This window comes from Rana temporaria, chromosome 6 (genome assembly GCF_905171775.1).
Source record: "Rana temporaria chromosome 6, aRanTem1.1, whole genome shotgun sequence".
Taxonomy (NCBI): Eukaryota; Metazoa; Chordata; class Amphibia; order Anura; family Ranidae; genus Rana; species Rana temporaria.
The window spans coordinates 65,678,917-65,704,550 of record NC_053494.1 but is presented as its reverse complement, the minus strand read 5'-3'; the positions used below and the strand labels follow the sequence as shown (position 1 = coordinate 65,704,550).

Here is a 25,634-nt window from a genome sequence, read left to right as displayed (position 1 = left end):
AGTGACATTCAACTTACAAAATCCATGGTCCTAACGTGCTGTACTCTTCACAATCTTTGTGAAAGCCATGGAGAAGACTTTGACCAGGATTGGAATACATCTCCAGAAGAGCCAGTACCAGTAATAGCAGCACAGGATATGGAAGAAGAGTGCAGCGAAATACGTTAGGCTCTGATGAGGCACCTTAACGTTAACGTTGTTACCGTGAATAATTAAAATCTTTAATTACTTTTTGCTAAATGCTAAATAAAATCAGACATACTCAGAGAAGTCGTTCTTGTTTTTTATTCCACAAAAAAAATCATCTTCATACATATTTTGTAAAAGCAAAATTTTGATAATGTAGAAACATTGTTTACAATAAAGAGCTTGTAAAGGTTTGTTTTTTATTAAGCTAGTGCAGGGATACGCAATTAGCGGAAATCCAGCTGTTTTGCAGAACTACAAGTCCCATCATGCTTTTGCCTCTGGGTGTCATGCTTGTGACTGTCAGAGTCTTGCTATGCCACATGGGAATCGTAGTTCTGAAACAGTTGGATATCCACTAATTGCATATCCCTAAGCTATTGCATTGTAGTTTTTTTCTTCAATTTCACTACCAATAAATGTTTTTTTTTTTTTTTCTTGGTCTGAATTTCTCACTTCCTGTTCCTCCTTAGTAAGCTGTTCAATAAGCTGTGCTGACTGACTAAACACAGCTCAGATGATGTTGTCAGGTTTACTGAGAAGGAACAAGAAGTGAGAAATTCAGACCAAGAAAAAAAAATGTAGAAACATTGTTTACAATAAAGAGCTTGTAAAGGTTTGTTTTTTATTAAGCTAGTGCAGGGATACGCAATTAGCAGAAATCCAGCTGTTTTGCAGAACTACAAGTCCCATCATGCTTTTGCCTCTGGGTGTCATGCTTGTGACTGTCAGAGTCTTGCTATGCCACATGGGAATCGTAGTTCTGAAACAGTTGGATATCCACTAATTGCATATCCCTAAGCTATTGCATTGTAGTTTTTTTCTTCAATTTCACTACCAATAAATGTTTTTTTTTTTTTTTCTTGGTCTGAATTTCTCACTTCCTGTTCCTCCTTAGTAAGCTGTTCAATAAGCTGTGCTGACTGACTAAACACAGCTCAGATGATGTTGTCAGGTTTACTGAGAAGGAACAGGAAGTGAGAAATTCAGACCAAGAAAAAAAACATCTAAAAAGGAAATTAAAGGAAAAGGTAAACCAAAAATGCCAAGTATATTCGCAATTACATCTACAATGCAAAAATGAGAAGAAATTAAGCGATCGGGGGTGCCCTTTGTTGAAATCCAGGCTCCACCGTCCAAGGGGGGTGATAACGCAAAGGAGGCAGAAGGGAATCAGAGCAGCAGCACAAAGAAAGCCATGTGCAGCAAGGAGCAAATGTGTCCAATCTTGTGTGATCGCTGATGGCTCAAAGGAGCCTATTAAAAAAAAAATCTAACCTTTAAAACCCACTTTATTTTTAAACGTAAACATGGGTACAGGTCCTGTGCTGCATGAAAGGCACTAATGTCTGGGTGGTGACCTGGGTTGACGATTGGCTCCAATCACTTGAACAAGCTGACCAAGGACACCGAGGAAGGCCTGGTTGAAGGTAGCCAACTGCTCCATCTGCTGCCGGGCAATTTCTGCCTCCTGGCGCATAGCTTCCTGTGCATCCTGACGTAGTGCTTGAAACCGCCTCTCAGAAAGGTTATCCATTCTTTCCAGCTGCCTTTCTTCTGCTGCCCGCATATCCTCCATAACTGTGCGCAGATCCAACTGGAACCTTCTCCTTTCACCTGTAATATACAAAAGACCTAAATATTGCTTTTGGTAACATCTGCCAAACCAATACTGTAAGCTCCTTTCTCATCTGCCCCACTAGACTGTACCACACTGATTCACTGCCACACCTCTGTTCCCCCCGCTCATCTGCTACACCAATACACAGCACTGCTCATCTGCCCACTGCTGAACCCCCTTCTCATCTCTTCTACCACTGTACCTCCTGCTAATCCCCCCCTTCTCATCTCTTCCACCACTGTACCTCATGCACATCTCCCCCACAGCTGATCTCCCCCTCCTCATCTATTCAACCACTGTACCTCCTGCACATCTCCCCCACAGCTGGTCCCCCCCTTCTCATCTCTTCCACCACTGTACCTCATGCACATCTCCCCCACAGCTGATCTCCCCCTCCTCATCTATTCAACCACTGTACCTCCTGCACATCTCCCCCACAGCTGGTCCCCCCCTTCTCATCTCTTCCACCACTGTACCTCATGCACATCTCCCCCACAGCTGATCTCCCCCTTCTTATCTATTCCAACACTGTACCTCCTGCACATCTCCCCCACAGCTGATCTCCCCCTTCTTATCTATTCCAACACTGTACCTCCTGCACATCTCCCCCACAGCTGATCTCCCCCTTCTTATCTATTCCAACACTGTACCTCCTGCACATCTGCCCCACTGCTGTTTTAGTTTAAGAAAATGCAGTTAAAAATTACTTTATTATCATCATGTCTTACCATTGTGCCTTGGTGCATTGGGAGTACTCTGTAGTTGGCTACTCTGTGGTTGGCTACTCTGTGGTTGGCTACTCTGTGGTTGGCTTGAGGAAATACTGCTGCTGTTGCTGCTGAAAGACATTGAAGGTCCATCTTCTGATAAGTTTGATGCATCAGTGGAGAGTCCATCAACTGTTTCTGAAAATAAACATATGGTTAGATATTATATTTTAAATGGTAAGCAGAGCGATATCCTATGCAAAGTTTAAAAAAAAAAAAAACTTACCAAAGGGGTCTACCATAGATTCGAGAATTACAGTTGCAGAGTCCAGACCTCCCTCCCTGCCTTGGTTTGCTGGCCGATGACCGTAAATGGCGTCCATGGCGTCGTACCACCTCCAAGCAGTTGGACAGTTTCCACTACGGCTGTTGGCGTCCTTAATTTTTTTATATTGTGCTTTAAGCTTTTTAAGCTTTGCCCTACACTGGCCCGACGTCCGTTCAAATCCCTCGGCTGCCATCCGCTGAGAAATATCTTTATAGACCTTTTCATTTCTCACTGATCCATCAAGCTCACTCTGAATAACGCCATCGCCGATGATTGCTAAGAACGTAGATAGTTCCTCAGATAACCAGACCCTGCTGTTGTTTGCTGGCATCCTTCTCCTTTATATGGACTAATAAGGCGACGTGGTGATTGTTTGGCGCTTTGCTTTGACGTCAGCATTGATGTTTTCTGACCACCAATCAGTGGAAAGTACTGTGTGACGCCAGTAGCTCCGCCCTAACCGTACCGTTCCATTTTCTATGGACCCACATGAGAAGCAGGACCCTGAATGGTGCGGTACGGTTCGGTTTTATGGCACGCTTTCATAATGGAAACACCCAAAATAGCGTACCGTACCGAACCGTACCGAACCGATCCGCTCAGTGGAAACGTAGCATTAGTCCCATATGTCATGTTAATAATATCAATGATCTCTAGCCAATACCTAAATAATTTTGGGCACCTCCACAACATATGTATTAAATCCCCCTTATCCTGACATCTGGGGCATCCCGCATCTGCTCTCCAACCGAATCCAAATAGTCTTTTTGGGGTATAGTATGTCCTGTGTATCATCTTTAAGAATGAGATCTTCTGTGCGGGCGAAACTGTGGCCATATGCCCTCTCTCCAACACCTTCCTCCACTGGTCGCCCGTTATTGTTCCCAGTTCTTCCTCCCATTTCTTTCTACATTTAAGCTGCTCTGGTCCCTCAATATTCCCCTCACATATATATGGGTAGATTTCAGAGATAAACCCTTTATTTTCTATCCTCCCACCTAATTTTTGAGAGACTTGGGGCCTGATTCCCAAAAGAGATACGCAGGCGGAACTGCTGTTCAGTCTGTGCCTAACTTTGGAAACGATCCTCAAAAGGCTTTTTCCAAAGTTAGGCAGAAAATCTGACATGTGTAAGACACTTACACGGTCAGATCTTAGGATGCAGTACCGCATCCGCCGCTGGGGGCATTTCTCATTGAAATGCAGCTTTGAGTATGCAAATGAGGACTTAAGCAGATCCACAACGCTTTTCATCATTGTGATTTCTGCGTAAGTTCCGATTTGCTTGCGCAAAACTAGGGCTGGTTTTACAATGTGGAAAATTAGTCACACCTTGTAAAGGCCCATTCAAGCGACGGCATTTGGTATGCATTCCTGAGGGAGAACTCCACGGCAATTTGTAAATTCAAAACCGGCATGGGTTCCCCCCCCCAGGAGCATACCAGGCCCTTAGGTCTGGTATGGGTTGTAAGGAGACCCCCCCTACGCCGAAAAATCGACGTAGGGGGTCCCCCTACAATCCATACCAGACCCGTATCCAAAGCACGCTACCCGGCCGGTCAGGAAAGGGAGTGGGGACGAGCGAGCGCCCCCCCCTCCTGAGCCGTGCCAGGCCGCATGCCCTCAACATGGGGGGGTTGGGTGCTCTGGGGCAGGGGGGCGCACTGCGGGCCCCCCCACCCCAGAGCACCCTGTCCCCATGTTGATGAGGACAGGACCTCTTCCCGACAACCCTTGCCGTTGGTTGTCGGGGTCTGCGGGCGGGGGCTTATCGGAATCTGGGAGTCCCCTCAAATAAGGGGGCCCCCAGATACCGGCCCCCCACCCTAAGTGAATGGATATGGGGTACATCGTACCCCTACCCATTCACCTGGAGGCAAAAAGTTAAAGTTATTAAACACACAACACAAGGGTTTTTAAAATAATTTATTAGTCTGCTCCGGAGGCCCCCCCTGTCTTCTTTATTAGCTCTAATACCAGGGGGGGCTTCTTCTTCCACTCTCCGGGGGTCTTCTCCGCTCTCCGGGGGGGGTTTCTTCTTCCGCTCTCCGGGGGGGGGTCTTCTCCGCTCTCTGGGGGTCTTCTTCTATCTTCGCCGCTCTCCGCTGTTGACTCGGCGCACCCCGGGTTCTTCTGCAGATGTCCGGTGCCTTCTTCTTCAGCGCTGGCTGCCTGCTATCTTCGTGTGTTAGCTCAATTACTAGCAGGCAGCCATCGCGGTCTTCTGTGACGTCACCTTCTTCTCTTCTGTTCTTCTCCCCTCTTCCAATGTTGACACGTCGCCTCTTGTCACTGCAATGATGGAAGCGCGCCTTGCATCCCATTTATATAGGCCTCACCGTCCCATCATGCTCCGGCAGGTACCCACGTGGTGGGTGCCTACCCACGTGCACCCACCACGTGGGTACCTACCGGAGCATGATGGGACGGTGATGCCTATATAAATGGGATGCAAGGCGCGCTTCCATCATTGCAGTGACAAGAGGCGACGTGTCAACATCGGAAGAGGGGAGAAGAACAGAAGAGAAGAAGGTGACGTCACAGAAGACCGCGATGGCTGCCTGCTAGTAATTGAGCTAACACACGAAGATAGCAGGCAGCCAGCGCTGAAGAAGAAGGCACCGGACATCTGCAGAAGAACCGGGGTGCGCCGAGTCAACAGAGGAGAGCGGCGAAGATAGAAGAAGACCCCCGGAGAGCGGAGAAGACCCCCCCCAGAGAGCGGAAGAAGAAACCCCCCCCCGGAGAGCGGAGAAGACCCCCGGAGAGTGGAAGAAGAAGCCCCCCCTGGTATTAGAGCTAATAAAGAAGACAGGGGGGGCCTCCGGAGCAGAATAATAAATTATTTTAAAAACCCTTGTGTTGTGTGTTTAATAACTTTAACTTTTTGCCTCCAGGTGAATGGGTAGGGGTACGATGTACCCCATATCCATTCACTTAGGGTGGGGGGCCGGTATCTGGGGGCCCCCTTATTTGAGGGGACTCCCAGATTCCGATAAGCCCCCGCCCGCAGACCCCGACAACCAACGGCAAGGGTTGTCGGGAAGAGGTCCTGTCCTCATCAACATGGGGACAGGGTGCTCTGGGGTGGGGGGGCCCGCAGTGCGCCCCCCTGCCCCAGAGCACCCAACCCCCCCATGTTGAGGGCATGCGGCCTGGCACGGCTCAGGAGGGGGGTGGCGCTCGCTCGTCCCCACTCCCTTTCCTGACCGGCCGGGTAGCGTGCTTTGGATACGGGTCTGGTATGGATTGTAGGGGGACCCCCTACGTCGATTTTTCGGCGTAGGGGGGGTCTCCTTACAACCCATACCAGACCTAAGGGCCTGGTATGCTCCTGGGGGGGGGAACCCATGCCGGTTTTTTCTTTGAAAATTGGCATGGAGTTCTCCCTCTCAGGAATGCATGCCGAGCGACGCTGTCATTTTTTTTTATAATTATTTGTTTTCCCGGCGCATATATTTTTTTTCACCCGTCGCAACTTTAGTGTCCCGTCGCAATCCACAAAGCCCGGCGTCAATTACGTTCGCGCGCTGCACGTCGGGAAAATTACGTCACACGCATGCGCAGTACGGCCGGCGCGGGAGCGCGCCTCATTTAAATTTTAAACGCCCCCCGGAGAGGAGGACCGCCTTGCGACGGAGGCACTTAAGTTACACGGCGTGTAATTTCTAGGTAAGTGCTTTGTGGATCAGGCACTTAGGTAGAAATTTTAAGTCAGTGTAACTTAACTGCTGAAAGTTAAGTTAGGCAGCTTTTTTGAGAATCAGGCCCTTGATTCCTGATCCAATTTGGACCCGCTCTGTCAAACTGTGCATTTAACGCGTGTCTAATTTGGAGATACCTGTAGAACGTGTAATTAGGGATGTCGTATTCTTTTCTTAGGGTATCGAACCTTTTTAAAGTACTTTCCTCATATAGCTGAGCCAGTCTAACTATCCCCTTTACTGCCCATTCTTTAATCTCTCCCACTGTCTCCAATTCCCGGAAGTTCCTGTTGTTCCACAATGGTGCGTTCTCTGTCACTCCCACCTGTCCTCCAGCTGCCGTTACGGCTTTCCATACTTTAATTGCCATCTTTACCGTAGGGGTTAAATTAATAAATGAATTAGCCTCCAGCACCTCTATAGTTGTTTTAATGGGGCGCCCCTTGAGTCATTAAACTTCCGTTTAGGTCTCCTTCTGGATCTATTTTTACTCCGAGATGCTGCAATTGTGCTGCCAAAAAGTAGCAGCGTGGTTGTGGTACTGCCATTCCCCCCTCCCTCACTGGTAGCTGCAGGGTCTGCAGCCCTATTCTAGCTTGTCCTTACTAAAATTCTTCAATCACTTTTCCTTCCCACACTGTGGCCACAGCAGAATTTTGTGCACATTTTTGGATTAGGGTCCCATGGCAAGAGCTTCATGAAACATACCCAGGCCCTGCCAGTTAGAATGACTGGCCTGTAATTCTTCTCCAGGTGCTTGATACTGCATTAGGCGCCTGCCTTGGCGCATAGTGCAGTACTTTGAGTTTGCCGCATGATATTATGCAGTTCCAGGGCAGAAGCAATCCACACAGGTGTGACCCAATCCTTAAAGACCCCCTTCTTGAGGAGGTGCACCCCCCCTTCTTGAGGCAGTGCACCTTTCCATAGTGGGTTAAATTAGGGGGAATAAGATTTAATATCCCTATTCTTTCATTTGTTGGATCTGCTCATCGGGATTTGTGAGTATTGATCCTTGGTGCCTCCGTTTTCCCAAATAGGAATCCTCCTCCTCCCTCACTTAGGACCTTGTCATTGTCAGATCTTTGTCTTGTCTCCTCCTTCCCCTGCTCTGCATTCTAAAAGTATGCTGACTGGGTGTCTTCTGGCTTTTTAACACTGCTTTGGCATCACCATGGTCAGCCATGGGCAGTCCTACTACCTTCCCTGCGGTCCTAAACAGTCCTGTATGGCAGCAGCCTGAAAAAGTGTATGCTCCTTCTAAGCGCTTTGCTGAAAAATACCCTACAGAGCATCCATTTCTGAAAAAATGGGTGGCCCCCGAGGTTGATTTGGCTATTGGTTGCCTCTGCAGATCACTAAGGCCCCATACTCACGACCAAACATGTTTGCTGAAACTGGCCCGCGGACCAGTTTCAGCATACATGTTTGGTCGTGTGTAGTTACGAGCGTACAGAATTTCACCGTACATTTGCCCGCCGGGCCGTTTTTCAGCAGACATTTATTTCCAAACTTGTTTTAAAACCGTCCGCTCAAATCCTGTCCGAACGTACATGTTTGGTGGTGAGTACACAAAACCAACGTACAAAAACCCCGCGCATGCTCAGACTAAATGAGGCCACGGGAGCGCTCGTTCAGGTAAAACTGACGTTTCTTTGGGATATGGCACATTCGTCAATAGAAAGATTAATTCTAGCAATAGAACACTGAAGCAAAACACACAATAACCAATGCTTGATGCCGTCGTTTTATTCATTCTTCTCTTGCTATAACTAATCAGTTATTTAGCTCATGTTATTTCAACTGAGTTGTTCCATACTGAAAAGTGACATTTGTTAGCTGTGATGTAGTAAGATTTTTGCAAACTTTTATTGGCCCGACGTATCATATTTTTAGTGGTCCTCCACATTTCAAATTTTTTGCTTTTAATGTTTAATGGTTATCTTTCCCACTTTCTTTAGGTGTTTATAGTTATGTCACCATTTAGAATATTTTAATAGGAAATAGTTTTGATTTAGCTTTTGTTTGTATATTTAACTTGATTTTTTTGAAGGTTGTTTAAATTGTCTACCATGTTGGCACACCAAATGACCCCCCCCCCCCACATGAGTTAGTGAATAGTTTAGATTAAACATTTTATTTGTTTGTAATGTTTGATGCCTAAAATAATACCCACAGTATTACAAACAATAGGCACGTTTTTCTAATCAACAAAAAGGCTTTTATTTGAGCAAATTATAAAAAGGATCAAAAACAGAATGGCAGCACTTGAACAGCTAGCAACATACATGCAAACTTGCATTTCAAACATGGTGAAGGATAAACTAGCCAACCTCAGGAAGCACACAAAATAAAATCTGAAGCAGCAGCACATAACCAAAGGAACCCAAGCTGTGGTAGTCCAAACAAGATGCCATTTGTGGGGGATCAAATGGAAGGCAGGGCATCAACGTCTCCTCTTCCTTGCAACCTTCCTTCCAGGCTGCCTTCCAGCGGGTCTTCCCTGGGCCCTTGCAGGTGGGGATGATGTGGCAGCAGGAGTATGATGTTCAGCAAGCCGGGCCGGGTCACATAGCCCAGTGTCTGGGGTCAGCAGCTCCCTCTGCATCCACCAAAGGGCCTGGTTGATGATGCCCTTGGCCAATTGCCTCTGCTCCTCCGTGCCTTTATTGAGGTCATGTGCCACGGAGGCACTGTAGGCCTCAGTGGGGTTGAGGGGGGCCCTCATGATGGCACTCGCCTCCTGAATCATTTTCAGGCTGGCTTCCTCCACTGCCCCCAATTTCTTCTTACGGCCTGGTGGCCTAATATAAAGGGGAGGAGCCTGGCTGGTGGTGCTTGTCCTGGGGAGCTGCTGAACGCCACTGGGCCCGGCCTCCTCCTGGCTGCCACTGACCCCTTCGTCCTGGCTGACAGTGAGGAGAGGATCTGCCACCTCCTGGCTGGTCTCTTCTTCCTGTGTAAAAAAAAGTGACATGTTGTAATATATTTAGGAATATACTCACTCACATTTTCATGCTTGAATCTTATTTTTTGCCTTGAATTTAAACTTGAAAACAGACTCACCCTCTGACCCCTGCAGTTGTCATCCCTGACACCTATTTGTTTGCCCACGATTTTAGATTTTTACTTCCCAGCTTGTATTTTATTAACCAATATCAAGTCAAGAATCAAACAATAATTAAGATTATTACATAACTAGTTATGAAACTACTATACCTCATCATCGTAGAGGCGCAGATCTGCCTCTCTGTCAGCCAGGCCCTCTTCATCCGACTCTGCAGGGCTGTGGTGATCTGGGGAAGTCCCGCTGGGAGGTAGCGTGGAGGAAAGGTTGGGATTCAGACTTGACATTGATGCCCTGCCTTCCAGTTGATCCCGCAAAAATGACATCTGGTTGTAATACCACAGCTTGGGTTCCTTTGGTGGTCTTGCTGCTGCTCCAGATCTTAGCTGCTTTTGGTGAGCTTTGTACACTCTCCTATATGTGCCCCTGAGGTTGGCAAGTTTATCCTTCACCATGTTGGCACTGCATTCTGGCACCCATGTCCTCATGTATGCTGCTAGCTGTTCAAGTGCTGCCGCTCGTACGTCCTTATTGTGGTAATGGTCCTGCTTTGAATCCCACAGGATGGGCATTTCCCTGAATTTATCCAGCAAATGCTGGATAATGTCTTGGCTCTGCAGGAGATCCATTGTGAAATTAGGATTTACTCTTTTTTTTTCTAGATTGAATAAATAAAAAGAAACCAAAAACACAATTAAAAAAAGCCTCAGCATTTACATTGATAGAATATGTTTTATAAAAAGTCGTACCTATATAGAAATACAAACACAGTGTCTCTTGTTTAGAAAATGCTGGCCAGCTCTGCCCCATTGGTTGGTTTTAGATAACATTTTTTTTATACATGCCGCCCCTTTGGTTACATTGCAGGAAATAATATAAATCTACAACCATACACAATTATTACAAATGACAGCATTCATCAAGGCACTATTGCATGTGTAGATATCCTGCCCCTCAGCATTGATTACATGAAAGAAACTTCCTAATGACCTCTGTCCAACCAACACAGAACAATACTTGGCCTGATCTGAATACACCCTACATAATTGATAATGAGTCACAGCATTTTTGATCTCTCTATTTTGTGATGTCTACAAAAGCATTTGGGTATGAAAATCACATTCTGGTATCCAAGAGACATAATAGCTTAATAAAACTGTGCAACCAACAGACCAAACCCCCATCCCATTGCTCTACATTTTAGAGCCCGCTGCTGATCCCATGTTTAAATTTCTTACCTGCCTCTCTCACAATCCTCGTTTCTTCCGCTCGCTGAATTAACACGTAACCTACGTAATCACGTCAAGCGCCTTTTATACACTCCGCGTATGTATGAAACGCCGCCCTCGTCACCTTTGCCATGCCCCTAATCAATTGAAAAAGTAAATATGGCGTTAACTGTGTAGGTTCTGGAATCGCGCGAATATTCTCCGCGTAACGTACGTCAATACGTTGTTGGCATTCGCGACACTCCGCATATGCAATAATCCCCGCCCTCATCTCCGCCCCTGACGGGACATTTCCTCGTTTCCACGCCCCTAATCTCTGTGGGAAGGAAAGATGGCGATGTCACACGAGCGGGCACGGAGCTCTCATGGCGCAAGTGAAGGGACAGAGGCAGGACCGTCCCGATCCAGGCCTAAAAGATATAAAGCCACTAATATGGCGTTCGAAGAAATGGTGGAGTTGGTTTACATCATGAGGAGGAAGGATTATGATGGTGAATGTGGGCCCTACAAAACACCGAACCGTAGGAAGTCACACATAATGGACAAGGTGGCAAGGAGAATGAGGAGAATGTTTGGTGTCACCAGGTCAAAGGAGCAACTACGGAAGCGTTGGTCCGATTTAAAATTGAGGGAGCCACATCACATGAAGAAGATACTCAAAATTCTGCGTAAAAGTAAGTCCATATTATTTAAGGGGGGGGGGGGAATGTCTGCAATAATGTGTTGACATGTATTTTTTCACATCTGCCTCCTTGGCCTGCTTGTACTTTTGAACACGTGTAGATACTGTATTGTGTTTATGTCAAATAACAACCTTAAACAAATTTTGTGAAATAGTAAACACGCGTAATATGACATTGTTTAGCAAAAATGTGACGTTACTCCAGGAACAACACACCTGGACATGGCTGACTGGCCCCAAACTTGGTTTTCCAACATTGTTGACTAGCAAAATCACAGAAATTAAATTGAGTGAATGTGACAGGCAAACAAGATTCATTCTCCAAAATGCAAATAAAGCTGATGTTTTAACATCTTGAAATGCAAAGCACCTGTGTCTCAAAAATCTAAGTATATTTATTTGGAGGGTCGACGAGAATTAATGTTTTGGGGTGACATCCATTTGTGTCACTTCTTTGCAAAAAAGGGGCAGGATCAGAGCTTGGCCTAGAACTACGCCAAAAATGGAGGATTGCTGAAAGAATAAACAACCAAAAATCATCATAAATGTATCGTCTATGCAATGTGTGCGATTTATGATATCCAATATCTGTGTGCTGATGAGTATACCTTTTGTTTTTTATTATTTCTTATAGGGGAAAGAAGACGCCAGCAATTGGAGGAGGCAGAGAGGGCCAGACACCCGGAAAATCAAACACCTCCACATGTTGAGCAGGAGGAGGCTGTGGAAGGAAGAGAGGAGGATGTGGAAGGAGAAGAGGATGTGGAAGGTGAAGAGGATGTGGAAGGAGAAGAGGATGTGGAAGGAGAAGAGGATGTGGAAGGAGAAGAGGAAGGAAGAAAGGAGGAAGGAAGAGAGGAGGAAGAAGTTATTTTGGACTTAGAATTTATATCAGATGAAGGGCAAGTGGCGGAAGAACAATTTGGCGAATTGCAAGAAGGTGGATTGATGGATGAAGGAGGAGTCGAAGATGATGGGGAGGTGGTGGAAGAAGGAGGAGTGATAGAAGATGATGGGGAGGTGGTGGAAGAAGGAGGAGTGATAGAAGATGAAGAAATTGGGGATGTGGAAATTATCAGGCCATCAGGTCAGTGTCACCCCTATATTAATAGGGCCAAACATATGCAGATAGGCTGGAAATTATTTACATATTTTGAATGCCAATTTGTTTATTTTTAGGGGATCAAGATGGAGTAGCACATTTTTCACGTGCAAGTGCTTCTATCATTATCCAGCAACTAATGGAGTGCAGCACGGAAATGGACATTATGCAGGAAAGGATGCTAGTCATGGAGCAGAATGTGCGAAATGTCATTTCAGAGTGTAGCACGGAAATGGAGAACATGCGACAAAGGATGCTAGTCATCAACCAAAATTACAAAAATATCATGGACATGATGGGCCGTGTCAAAGACTGAACCACAGAAGCCCATCCCCCGCCCATCCCCCGCCCACAAAACCCTTTTTAATTTTTGTACTTTATAATACGCCAAAATTTCTAAATGCACACACAGTGTGCCAATATGTGCTAGCTGCCATCACAGACTATCTATTGTCTGTGCTTTGTGGGTACAAACCCCTCCTCGATCCTCAAGTAGTTGAGAGGAAGGGTTTGCTCCCACAAAACACATACATTGATCACCCATGATGTCAGATAGCACATGTGGCCATTTGTCTGTTTAACCAATGACATTTGGCGAGTTTGCACTGAATGTGTGCATTTAGAAATTTTGGCGTATTCCAGTGTGAAAGCACACCATCCATATGACTGACTGCTGTTATTTTTTTTACTTTTTGTTTGGTGTTGATCTTTTTTGGTTTGTAAATGTTTCCAGTTTCAGATCACAAAACGAACAATAAATCTCACCTAAAGAAAGAAGTTAACTAATTTTGGTAAAAAATTCAAAAATTTTTGTGTTGTGTTAAAATCTTGTTGAAAAAATTAGACACAAACAAATGACAAGCCCAAAAATTCTTGCGTATAGTTTCAGTGAAATTATTCTTACATTGTGTTTCGATCATTATTATTGATAATCACTGTCAATAAAGACAAAAAAATAAATAATTAAAAGCCAATATTTTGTCTCAAGAATTTGCAGGAAATGTTTTCTGCCTAAAAATACACATTTCTTGTTAAAAAATGAATAAACTAAAAAAATAAATATGAGACATCAAAAGCAGAAAAATGAGTGGCTTCTTATTTCTAGACTGAATACCCAGTTAGTAGATGAGTGAATAATGTGCAAATGTGGTTAGTTAATACATCTGAGTAAGTAAATTTGGCACTAGAAGTGCACGATTTTTGGAGATAACCTGGAAGACAGAAAAATAGAGAAAAAGCAGTAATGACAAACAACTGTATAAAGTCCAATGGTCTAATTATTTATTAGTTGTGAGAATATTCCTTTCTTTGGGGGCCGAATTAGAAAGAAATATGATCTGGCATAGCAATGGCCCCCCGACCCATGAAGTACTCAACATATTTGTCGCGTACCTCACGAGCAGATTGGGGGGCCAAGCCAGCGCGACCAGTGTCCAGGCCAGGAATGTTCTCTGAGGGTAGTCCTGCCTCAGAGCCCATGGAGGCTAGGTACGTCTGGGAGTGCCTGCGTAGAAAATTGTGCAAAATGCAGCAGGCAAATATAATGGTGTTCAATTTATATTCCGCCAAATGTATCGATGTCAGGAACAGGCGGAACCGGTTGCTGAGGATCCCAAAGGCATTCTCGACTACCCTCCGAGCCCTGGACAACCGAAAATTAAACACACTCCTCTCTAAGGTGAGGGTCCTCTGGGGAAAAGGCCGCATTAGGTGAGGTCCAAGGCCGAAAGCCTCGTCCGCTAGGAACACAAACGGAAGTCCTTCCACATTATCTTCATCTGGTGGCAATGCCAGACCACCAGTTTGGAGACGATCATAGAAATCAGTCCGTGCGAACACTCCCCCATCTGACATCCGGCCGTTCTTCCCCACGTCCACATATAGAAACTCATACTGTGCCGACACCACCGCCATCAACACGATACTATGATAACCCTTGTAATTATAATAGTAGGACCCCGAGTGGGGTGGGGGCACAATGCGGACGTGTTTCCCATCTATTGCTCCACCGCAGTTAGGAAAATCCCACCGCTGGGCAAATTGGGAAGCCACAGACTGCCATTCCTGTGGTGTGGAGGGTAGCTGTGGGGACAAACAAAAAAAGAGATTTAGTACTTTGGCACATAAACATTGCAAACATAATCCTACAAGCATCCTTGTGCAACTTTACATTTTTAAAATAGCATTTGCAAATTATGAAGGGAGAATTTCGGGGCACAAATATATAGGCCCACTTAATTAATAAGAGACTCCACAGCCCTCTGATGGGGACAAAAACACTTTGAAGGGGGGGTGGGGGGTGTTAAAACTGTTTTTAGAAAAAAAAAAAAAAAAGTGGCATGGTGGGGGTTGGCCCGAAGATAGCATGCTGGACAGGTTAATATTGGGTAAGATCAAAATATGCAGGTAGGCCAAAATAAAAAGAACATGTAAAAGCTGATATCAACATGCATAGTGAGAAAAGGGAACGTTAGTTAAACACACAGCATATCTGGGAAATAAAATAAAAAGTTAGTTTGACACATTATTAAAGACACATTGTGAGGTTAAAATGAGGAAACTTACCTTCATATACTCCTCGTGCATAACTTTAATGATGGCAGCACACGTGTCCGGTATGATGACCCCAAGCGCCTGCGGAGAGATGCCTGTCGAGAACTTGAGGTCCTGCAGGCTCCTCCCAGTCGCCAGGTACCGCAACGTGGCAATAAGCCTCTGCTCGGCCGTGATGGCTTGGCGCATCACAGTGTCCTGCCTCGTGATATAGGGGGACAGAAGATCCAGCAGACTGTTGAATATGGGGTCCGTCATGCGGAGAAAATTCCTATAGTCATTAGGATTATTCTCCTGGATTTCCCTAAGCAGAGGCATATGTGAGAACTGGTCACGCTGGCGCAACCAATTCTTGGTCCAGAAACGCCTCCGCCCCCTGTTTCTGGCCAAAGTACTGGACAAATTAACATATCCAGCAGCCATCCCATAAACAGCACCAACTCGCGAAAATTGACGCTGCTGCTCCATCATGGCTTCAAACCGGCCGGCTGGTCAGTCAAGAACACACTCCAACAGAAAGCACAATCAAATCCAGCGGTACCTGCAAAGAACGCACGACACACAGATACGAACGCACAGTACGAATCTGCTAAGCAGAACGAACTGCACGCCTGTACCCGAATGCCAACTACGTACCCACAAGCACACGCACTGAACGAGAAAATACTACCTGCTAAAGCCTGGAGACCGAGAAGCGCGAATCAGCTCTAACCAAACCTTCACTAACACGAGCAAAGCCGTAACTAGCAAAAGCGGAACAGAGGGCGTCGCCATTGACTTTGGCCTTTCCCTTTATAGTGACGTCAAACGTGGATTACGTGCACGCGTTCAGGTCCGCAGGGAAATATCGTCCGCTGGTGTGTACAAGCCAGCGGGCCAAATGAAAAAACAGCCTTGTACGCCGGAAACAGCCCGTCGGACATTTCGAACGGACATGTTTGCTCGTGAGTACTCGGCCTAACAGTTTTTGTGGAGGATCTCCTAGCTTTCATGGGCACCGTTTATAGGAGACTTGTGGTCCTCTTCAAATCCTCTTTTGTCCCGATTGGTTTGTCAATGCAACCTGTTATTGCAGCTATGGCGGTATGCCAGACTCTGGCAGTATAAACCAAACACATGGCAGGACAATCAGGTTCCATCTCTACAGATGCTGAGATCCTTCAGAATTTGGAACTCCTACTGACTGCTCTATAAAAAAACTAGCTGACTCTCTGCGTCAGATATCTAGGGTAGGCCTCGTTTCTGTTTAGATATGCAGACTCTTGTAGCTGAAATGCTAAAAGTAAATTCCTTTTGCAGGAGGATTGGCTTTTAGGCGAGGAGCTTGACTCTTTCATGAAAAAGGTAATTGGGGTAAGAGCACCTTGTGACCTAGCAAATGCAGGATTAAGACTCCTGCAGATAGGTCCCCAACCTTTATTCATAAGGAAGCAGTTTTGTTGCAAACCTTGGACTCACAAGCCGGCTAATCCAAGCTTTAAGCCCCTCTACACAATGACCTTCTCATACCTTTGGGAATTTCAGTCCCCCCCCCCCTCAGCTTCATGACTGCAAACCTGCCCTTCTCTCTGCAGCAAGCATGAGCTCTTGAGCTTGCCCTTTGACAGCTACTATCCTTGAGGGAAATTGTACCTGTGCTGGTGGGGGAAAGGTTTTGGAGCTTTTACTCCTGCTTGTTCCCAGTTCCAAAGCCAAATGAAGATGTGCATTCCATAGTGGATGTCAAGGTCTTCAACAAGTATTTGAGAATACAAAAATTCTGCATGGAATCCACCAGGTTGGTCATTGTCTTTCTTCAACAAGAGGATTTCCTGGCTTCGCTGGACATCAAAGATGCTTATTTACATGCCCCGTTTATCCTTCACATCGACAATTTTGACATTTTGGCCTAAGTAAGCAACATTTTAAATTTATGGTGCTCCCCTTTGACTAATTTACAGCCTCTTGAGTGTTCAGAAAAGTATTGGCCCTGATACTTGCTTAATTGCTTTACTTTATTCTGAGGGTGTTCACATGGGATACCTGTACGATCTTCTCTTCAGATTGTGATCTGACCTTGTTCTGAGGTCCAATGTTCAATGGGCAGCTCAAGCTTTTGGTTGGATACTCAATCTCCAAAAATTAGCTTTGACTCCGACTCATCATTTGGAGTACTTAGACCTTGTTCCCAGACCTGACCCTGTCTCAACGTTTTTTCATGAGAAAAAAAACAGTTTCTAAGATCTCATGGATATTACTCCCATGGTCAATCATCAGTATGATTTTGCATGAGTGTCCTGGGTCTGATAGTGGCATCCTTCGAAGCTGTGCCATATTCACTGCCAGGCGGTTACAATACAACATTGGGACAAGCAAACTTCTTTGGATTGCCCCATCGAGCTGTCGGCAGGGGCCGGACACTCCTTATTATGGTAGATACCCAATCTGGTACTGGAGGCAGGCATTCCTTCACTCCTAAATTAGTAATCTCAATTAATTGTAACCTGTCAGTGCTTGGTACAGTGATGATACAGGGAAATTTAGTCACTTCAGGAATCCCAACTTCCTCCTAACATACTGAAACTCAGATCTGTTTTACAGGGGTGGATAAACTGCCTTCAAAGGCTTCCAATGTAGGCAGTGGCTATGGCTTATACCAATCACCAGGACGGGACCTGATGTCAATCAACTCAGAGCGAAGTGGACATATAATATACGTTGGGCAGAACATCATGTTCTGGTCTTGTTAGCCAAACACATTCCGGGTATAGATTTTCTCATCTGCCAGTAGCTGGACTCAACCACAAGGGGAAGAGGTTCATATGTTGGGATCTGTGATTCTGTGGGATCAATTCTACCTGACATGCCTTTTCTCGGTTAAAGATCCTTTCCCATCTGATCCATCAGACCAAGATCAAAGGTATTCCAATGATTTTTGTGGTTCAAAAGAAAGTCTTGGCACTCAAATGTACTCTGGCTTCTGACTAATGCCCCATGGCAGTTAGCAGACTGTCTGGATCTACTGTCACAAGGTCTGGTGCTCCACCCTGCTTTTGGCCACTAGCTTTAAAAGCTTCGCTGTTGAAGCCCAAGTCCTGAGAGATAGGGGCCTGGCTGAATTCAGTCATACCTACACTTTTGAATGCTAGAAAATTGACTTCTCATAAGGTCTATCATCGCACCTGGAAGGCTTTTTTTTCCTTGTGTGAACAGTGGAATGTTAGTCCTCACCAGTACACCATGGGGTGTATCTTGTCCTTTCCTCAGTCAGGACTGGGCCAGCTGTTGGCCATGGATATGTTCAAGGGTCAAATTTCAGCCTTGACTTTTCTCTTTTAATAGTCGTTGGTGTTGTACTCTCTTGTTAAGGCCTTCCTGCAAGGGGTGGCTTGTACCCCCCCCCCACCAGTCACTAGTGGCTCCATGGGACTTGAATTTGGCTCTTTCTTTTCTGCAGACTCCTCCCTTTGAAGCCATTGGCACATCTCTTTGGCCAATCTCACTGCAAAGTTTTTTTTTATCGCTATCACTTTTGCAAAGAGAGTGTCAGAGCTTGCTGCTTTATCTTGTAAGGTACCTTCTCTAGCCCAGCAGTCACTAGTGGCTCCATGGGACTTGAATTTGGCTCTTTCTTTTCTGCAGACTCCTCCCTTTGAAGCCATTGTCACATCTCTTTGGCCAATCTCACTGCAAAGTTTTTTTTTATCGCTATCTCTTTTGCAAAGTGTGTGTCAGAGCTTGCTGCTTTATCTTGTAAGGAACCTTCTCTAGTAGTTCACAAGGATAAAGTCATCCTTAAGACTAAGGTTTTTTGCCTAAAGTGGGTTCCTCTTTTTACCTCAATCACGACGTGCTTCCTTCTTTTTGTCCTGCTTAAACCACCTTTGGGAGGTGGCAATTCACACTCTGGATGTCATGTAGAGTCTACCTCACTGCCACATTCTTGATGACACCGTTGGATTCCCTCTCTGTGCTCCCAAAGGGATCTTGCAAGGGGTTCTCTGCATCTTATTCCACCATTCTAAGGTGGATCTCTCAGGTTGTGATTCAGACCTACTCAGTGAAAGATAGGGTTCCTCCTTTTCCTGAGAAGGCTCAGTCTACCAGATCTGCATCATGGGCTTTTCAGCATCAAACTTCTGCATTGCCAATTTGTAAGGCTGTGACCTGCTCTTCAGTTAACACTTTTATTAAGTCTTTCTAGGTAGATGTTCAGGCCTCGGCAGATGCTGTGTATGGCCATAAAATGCTTCCGGCTGCTGTCTGAGATTCTGGCCTTATTTTTCAGTTGTTCTGAGGGTATGTTGGCTGTTTTTTTTTTGCTGTTTTACCCTCCTCTCATCAGTACTGCTCATTCATATGTCTCTGAAACTGTCTGTATCGTGTACTGCAGGATTAAAAAAAAAAAGATTTTTGACTTACTGTAAAATCCATACTTTGGTGTATAGCAGGACAACGGACAGTCACCCTTCTGTGGCCCTTATTGCTTGCTACAGAACTGAGGATTGCTCAGCATGGGAGAGGTTATATGGGATCCTCACAGAATTTTGTCTCCAATCACCTGCTCATAACCTGTTCGTCTTTGAATCTACCTGTGTCCTGTTCTATACTTCAAAAATAGATTTTACAGGTAAGACACCAATCCCATTATTTTGATGTGCCTATACATTTGTGTTTTGCACTATTATACTATATAATACAGTATGTACTTTGAAGACTTATTAAAATATTACGCATTACCCTCTTCTATCATATCTCTTAATGATTCTGATCTAAATGTGCTACTGATACTCTCCTTCATAATATATTTCTTTATTCTGCCAGGTGTTAGTCCTTTCCAGCTCTGGAAGGCAAGATTGTTCTGCTGGGGAGATTGTAAATCTGATCTCCACTGATATCCAAAAATTAATGGACTTGGCAACGTGTTTCAACTATTTCTGGTCTGCGCCTTTAACAATTATTGTGGCAATGTATTTTCTATGGCAGGTACAGTATATCAACTAAAATGTTTACTGCTTAAAATATACTTATGGCTAAGCAGTAGTAAAGACTGTGATGTACCTCAGAATTGTTGATGGGTAAAGCACTACACAAGACATAGGCCTGGATTCTCGTAGAGCGGCGCATAGTTATGCCGGCGTAGCGTATCGAATATACGCTACGTCAACGTATAGCAGAGCGGCGAGCACAATATTTACAAAGCACTCGCTCCCAACGTTGCGCCGGCGTAATGTAAATTCCTCGGCGTAAGCCCGCCTAATTCAAAGTAGGTGGAAGGTGGGCGTGATCCATTTAAATGAAGTGTGACCCCATGCAAATGATGGGCCGAACGAACGGCGCATGCGCCGTCCCGTGGACGCATCCCAGTACGCATGCGTCAGAATCACGTCGTAAATACTCCATAAGATACGTCGAATCACTGCATACGACGTGACGTAACCTATGCCCAGCCCTTTTCACGTACTACTACGTAAACAACGTAAAATACGACGGCTATTCCCTGGTCCATACCTTAACATGACTTACCTCTGCTTTATGAGGCTTAACTTTACGCCGGACGTACGACTTACATAAACAGCGTATATTAATGCGCCGGGCGCAAGTACGTTCGTGAATCGGCGTATCTCACTCATTTGCATATGGGAATCGAATTTCCCATATGCCTCCAGCGTAAATATGCGACCAAGATACACCGGCGTAGGCAAGTTACGTCGGTCGTAAGAAGCCTATTTTCAGGCGTATCTAGTTCTATGGGCACAGTGCACAGATACGACAGTGCACCGTTACACTTACGCGGCGTATCTCGAGATACGTCGGCGTAAGCGCTACGTGAATCCTAATGTTTAAATAATAGAAAAAGTAAATATAACATTTTAAAGCAGTGGTCATCAACCCTGTCCTCAGGGCCCACTAACAGGCCAGGTTTGAAAGATAACTGAAATACATCACAGGTGATATCATTTGCTGTTCAGTGATTGCAGTATTCTAGTTTGCATCTCCCCAAAGTATTACATATTACCTGGCCTGTTAGGGGGCCCTGAGGACAGGGTTGATGACCACTGTTTTAAAGGACCATCAACAAACTTAAAAACAGAGGGGAAATACAATCTAAACAATACAATATAAAATCTAAATCTAAACAATACAATCAAAGATATACATCTGTATGCGTATAACATACAAAAGGTACAGCGCTAAAGGATTGTCAAATAGTCTGTATCAGAAAAGTTCAACCAAAAGAGTCCAATTAGTGTGGAATCCAGAAATAGAATATAAAATCTTGTGAGAGATCCTCCACCGACAGGTGCACACACAGGTGTATTGCGTTTGTTACAGAATCTAATTGGCTAAACGCCAAACATCAGAACTCTTCCACCCTTAGACAGACTCCACTTCATAAAGACCTCAATGAATGTGAAGTTCCCACAAAGGCAAAGAAACACTTCATAGTGTAGTATGTTAATAAAATCCAGCAAAGACACTCAACACTGTGTAGGACAGGGTTCTACAAATTCCGGGCGCCAGGTCGCCGTTGCGCCTAGAATTATCGACCTGGCGCCCGGGGCAGCAGAGCTGGGGGTATCCTGTGCGCGTCGGACGCCCCCCCCACCCGCGATTTCGTAGTGCCGTGATGGCCGCTGATTGAGGCCGCGGCTTTGCGGCTATCAGGAATCAAGTACTTACCGAGACCGATATGCAGAGGGTGGCTCACCTTTACGACCAAGTGCGCCCGTCCCCTGAGGTTGAGACAGGAGGCAGAAGCACAAGGCGGTACCGGTGCCAGCGAAGAAGCGGTGCTTGCAGGTAGTAGCAGCAGATGTAGTAGCTTTAGCGGGACTGCAGCCGGAGACAGGAGATAACCGAAGATACGTCAGGGATGCAGGTACGGATCAGGTCCAGATGAAGACTAGGGACGTTCCAAAACACAAGCCGAGGTTCAGGGGGCAGAGAAGGTAGCAGGTCCAAGTCACAAGCCAAAGTCCAAGGGCAGGAGAAAGTACAAGTCCGGGTCACAAGCCAATAGGTCAGGTCAGGAGAGTTCAAGCAAAGTAGGTGAGACAAGCCAAGTTCAAAAGTTCCAGGAGAGAGCTGAGTCGGGAAGCAATCCACAAGGTAAGGTTTCCAGGAAACAGGATACGGGTCAGAGGCTGACGACGAACCAGCAATTAGCAGAGGGGAAGGGGCTGGCTTAAATAGGCCACACTGGCCACTGATTGGTCCACAGAAAGTACAGGTTCAGCACCAGGCTCAAATGGATAGCACACAGGATAGCACTGAGCAGTGGCTCAAAGAGCTGGACCTGAAACGGCGAGATCCCAGGTTCAACTCCATCCAGAACCAACTGGGGAAAGTGACCGCAAAAGGTTTGTGCCCTGACAGTGCCCCCCCCTAGGGGCGGACTCCGGACGCCCAAACTGTCCACTAGTTCTGGATGCTCCTGATGGATCAAACAGGGAGCATGTAGATCTTTATTTTTTGGCTTTTTTGATCCTGAAGTTCTGGTAGGGGGCGCCCTTCTTGCTTGTAAGGCCTGTTCAAATATTACCAGATCCTGTTTACGGACCATAGTACCATCCGAGGCATACGTGCAGTCTGGAGGGAGAACTTCAACTGGGGACATAGGAACTGAAGACACAGGAACTGGAACTGGGGACACAGAAACTGAGGACATAAGAACTGGAACTGGGGACACTGGAACTGAAGACACTGGAACTGAAGACACTGGAACTGAAGACACTGGAACTGAAGACACTGGAACTGGGGACACTGGAACTGAAGACACAGGGACTGAAGACACAGGGACTGAAGACACAGGGACTGAAGACACAGGGACTGAAGACACAGGGACTGAAGACACAGGGACTGGGGACACTGGAAAGGTAGGTACAGATTCTGAGGCATAGAAAAAACTCCCAATAGTACCCACCTGAAGAAGCTTTGGCCGAGGTGGGCGAGTTGGGCAAAGCGATATAAGGTGCCCGCTAGCACCACAATAAAAGCAAAGTCCATGGGCTCTTCTCCGCTCTCTTTCTGCCGTAGATAGGCTGGACCGGATGACCCCTATCTGCATAGGTTCTTCCTCCTCCAAGGTAGGCGTGTGAGCATCCACAGAGATATCAAGACCTTGTGATGGGGAAGCTTCCTGGCTGGGCACATACAGGGTTTCATAATCTGGCACACACTGGGCTGGCTGGGTGTCATAACCGCACTGGGGCTTCCTAACCCTGGGTACCCGTAGGCCCCGTGAACTAAGAGCAGACCTGGGAGCGCTGGTCTTCTTGGAAACAGAAATATAGGAGTCCAGCGCAGACATGAACGTCTCCCAGCTGTCCAAGACTGGACTCTTTTCCTGCAACAGCAGATGAGCCCACGATTTGATCTGCCCTGTTAGCAAATTGATGGAGGCTCGAACCTTAATATAATCCGTGGCATAGGTCCTAGGTCTGAGGGTGAACAACAGCTCACAATCGGTTTGAAAGCACAGGAAGGATGCACGGTTCCCATCGAATATTTCTGGCATAAGAACAAATGGCTCATAATATACAGGTTCCGGGGCTGGGCGTGTTGTCTCTTTAAATTTTTGGACCTCCTGTTGTAATTCCTGAATAGTATGGTTCAGGCTGGAGACTTGCAGAGCCAGGGAGGAGAGCATCTTGTATAAGTCTGCGGACTCCATATCATTAGTTAGTCCATTATGCAAGGGTTTACCTTCTTGCAAGTTTTGAACTGCCAGCGTCAAAACAGACACCTGTTGGCACAGGGTTTCAAAAGGTGAGCACACCCTGTCGGTCTCGGACATTTTGGCTGGAAGAGAGTGGATACCCTGCGCTGCCAGGTGTGCGTAAATGGTAGCTGCTGACACGGCTCATTCAAAAAAGCAAAACAACCAAGAAATACGTATGTGTAGCGCTAAAATTAATAAATGAATATCGAAATACCAAAAAATGTGTATAGTAAAAAATAAAACACATATAACATTAATAAATGTAAGACACAAATTGTGAAACATGTGAAATTCCTCTGTGGCGAGGAGTGACAACAGTGCCGACTGGCACGTGAACTGATGCACCTAAGGTGGTATCAAACATAAAAACAGAGTCCAACAAAACTCCTTGGTGTGATGATCCGATGTGTATAGCAAAGTTCATCAACATCCACAAGACATTCAAGTGAAACAGTGAATAAATGGAGAAAGCGTGACTCCTTTAACGTGACAATCCCATCACCGGAAAAAGTGCAGGCTTACCGGAACTTGTTGACCACTGGTGGCATATGCCAAAAGAGGTCAGTCAAGGCTTTATATGACGATTGTCAAACAGCAATCCTTGGCAGGAAGCGTAGGTCCAACTGGTGGGTAGGTCTTTATATGGAATAGGTTCCCAGGAGTAAGCCGGAAGCTATACTGATGTTGGTATCCCAAAACCAATTGGCTCATTGTGTTAGTGGTGCATAGGGAAAAATAAAGAGAAGTGGCCACATAGCGTAACTCCGTATAAAAGAAAAAATACGTGTTTATTCACAGCTATCAAACTTACATTTGGCTGGAAGTAAAAGAGCTCTTGCATGTAAATGGGGCGACAGTGGAGTCCTCCCGACGCGTTTCGTGGTCAAAAGCACATCGTCTGGGGTGGTCGGACATTTTGGCTGGTTCGTACTATCAGGAATCAAGTACTTAACGAGACCGATATGCAGAGGGTGGCTCAACTTTACGACCAAGTGCGCCCGTCCCCTGAGGTTGAGACAGGAGGCAGAAGCACAAGGCGGTACCGGTGCTAGCGAAGATGCGGTGCTTGCAGGTAGTAGCAGCAGATGTAGTAGCTTCAGCGGGACTGCAGCCAGAGACAGGAGATAACCGAAGATGCGTCAGGGATGCAGGTACGGATCAGGTCCAGATGAAGACTAGGGACGTTCCAAAACACAAGCCGAGGTTCAGGGGGCAGAGAAGGTAGCAGGTCCAAGTCACAAGCCAAAGTCCAAGGGCAGGAGAAAGTACAAGTCCGGGTCACAAGCCAATAGGTCAGGTCAGGAGAGTTCAAGCAAAGTAGGTGAGACAAGCCAAGTTCAAAAGTTCCAGGAGAGAGCTGAGTCGGGAAGCAATCCACAAGGTAAGGTTTCCAGGAAACAGGATACGGGTCAGAGGCTGATGACGAACCAGCAATTAGCAGAGGGGAAGGGGCTGGCTTAAATAGGCCGCACTGGCCACTGATTGGTCCACAGAAAGTACAGGTTCAGCACCAGGCTCAAATGGATAGCACACAGGATAGCACTGAGCAGTGGCTCAAAGACAAAGAGCTGGACCTGAAACGGCGAGATCCCAGGTTCAACTCCATCCAGAACCAACTGGGGAAAGTGACCGCAAAAGGTCTGTGCCCTGACAGCGGCCTATGCTTCCAGTGGTCACGTCCTGTAGAGCCTGAGGTAGTGGCTTTGCAGAGGGTATTGCAAGCTGCACCCGAGCCAGTCAGCACACCCGGG

The 25,634-nt window shown here is 46.0% G+C and overlaps 1 protein-coding gene across 2 annotated transcripts in view; it reads left to right on the top strand.

Annotated features, from left to right (window-relative positions):
* The window catches only part of LOC120943546 (multidrug resistance-associated protein 1-like), a 264,397-nt gene that overhangs the window by 88,641 nt on the left and 150,122 nt on the right, over positions 1–25,634 (top strand). For both annotated transcript variants that reach the window (XM_040356912.1, XM_040356911.1), the window contains exon 11: positions 19,983–20,144. In XM_040356912.1, the coding sequence (XP_040212846.1) occupies positions 19,983–20,144 (162 nt within the window). The remainder of the gene's footprint in view (positions 1–19,982; positions 20,145–25,634) is intronic.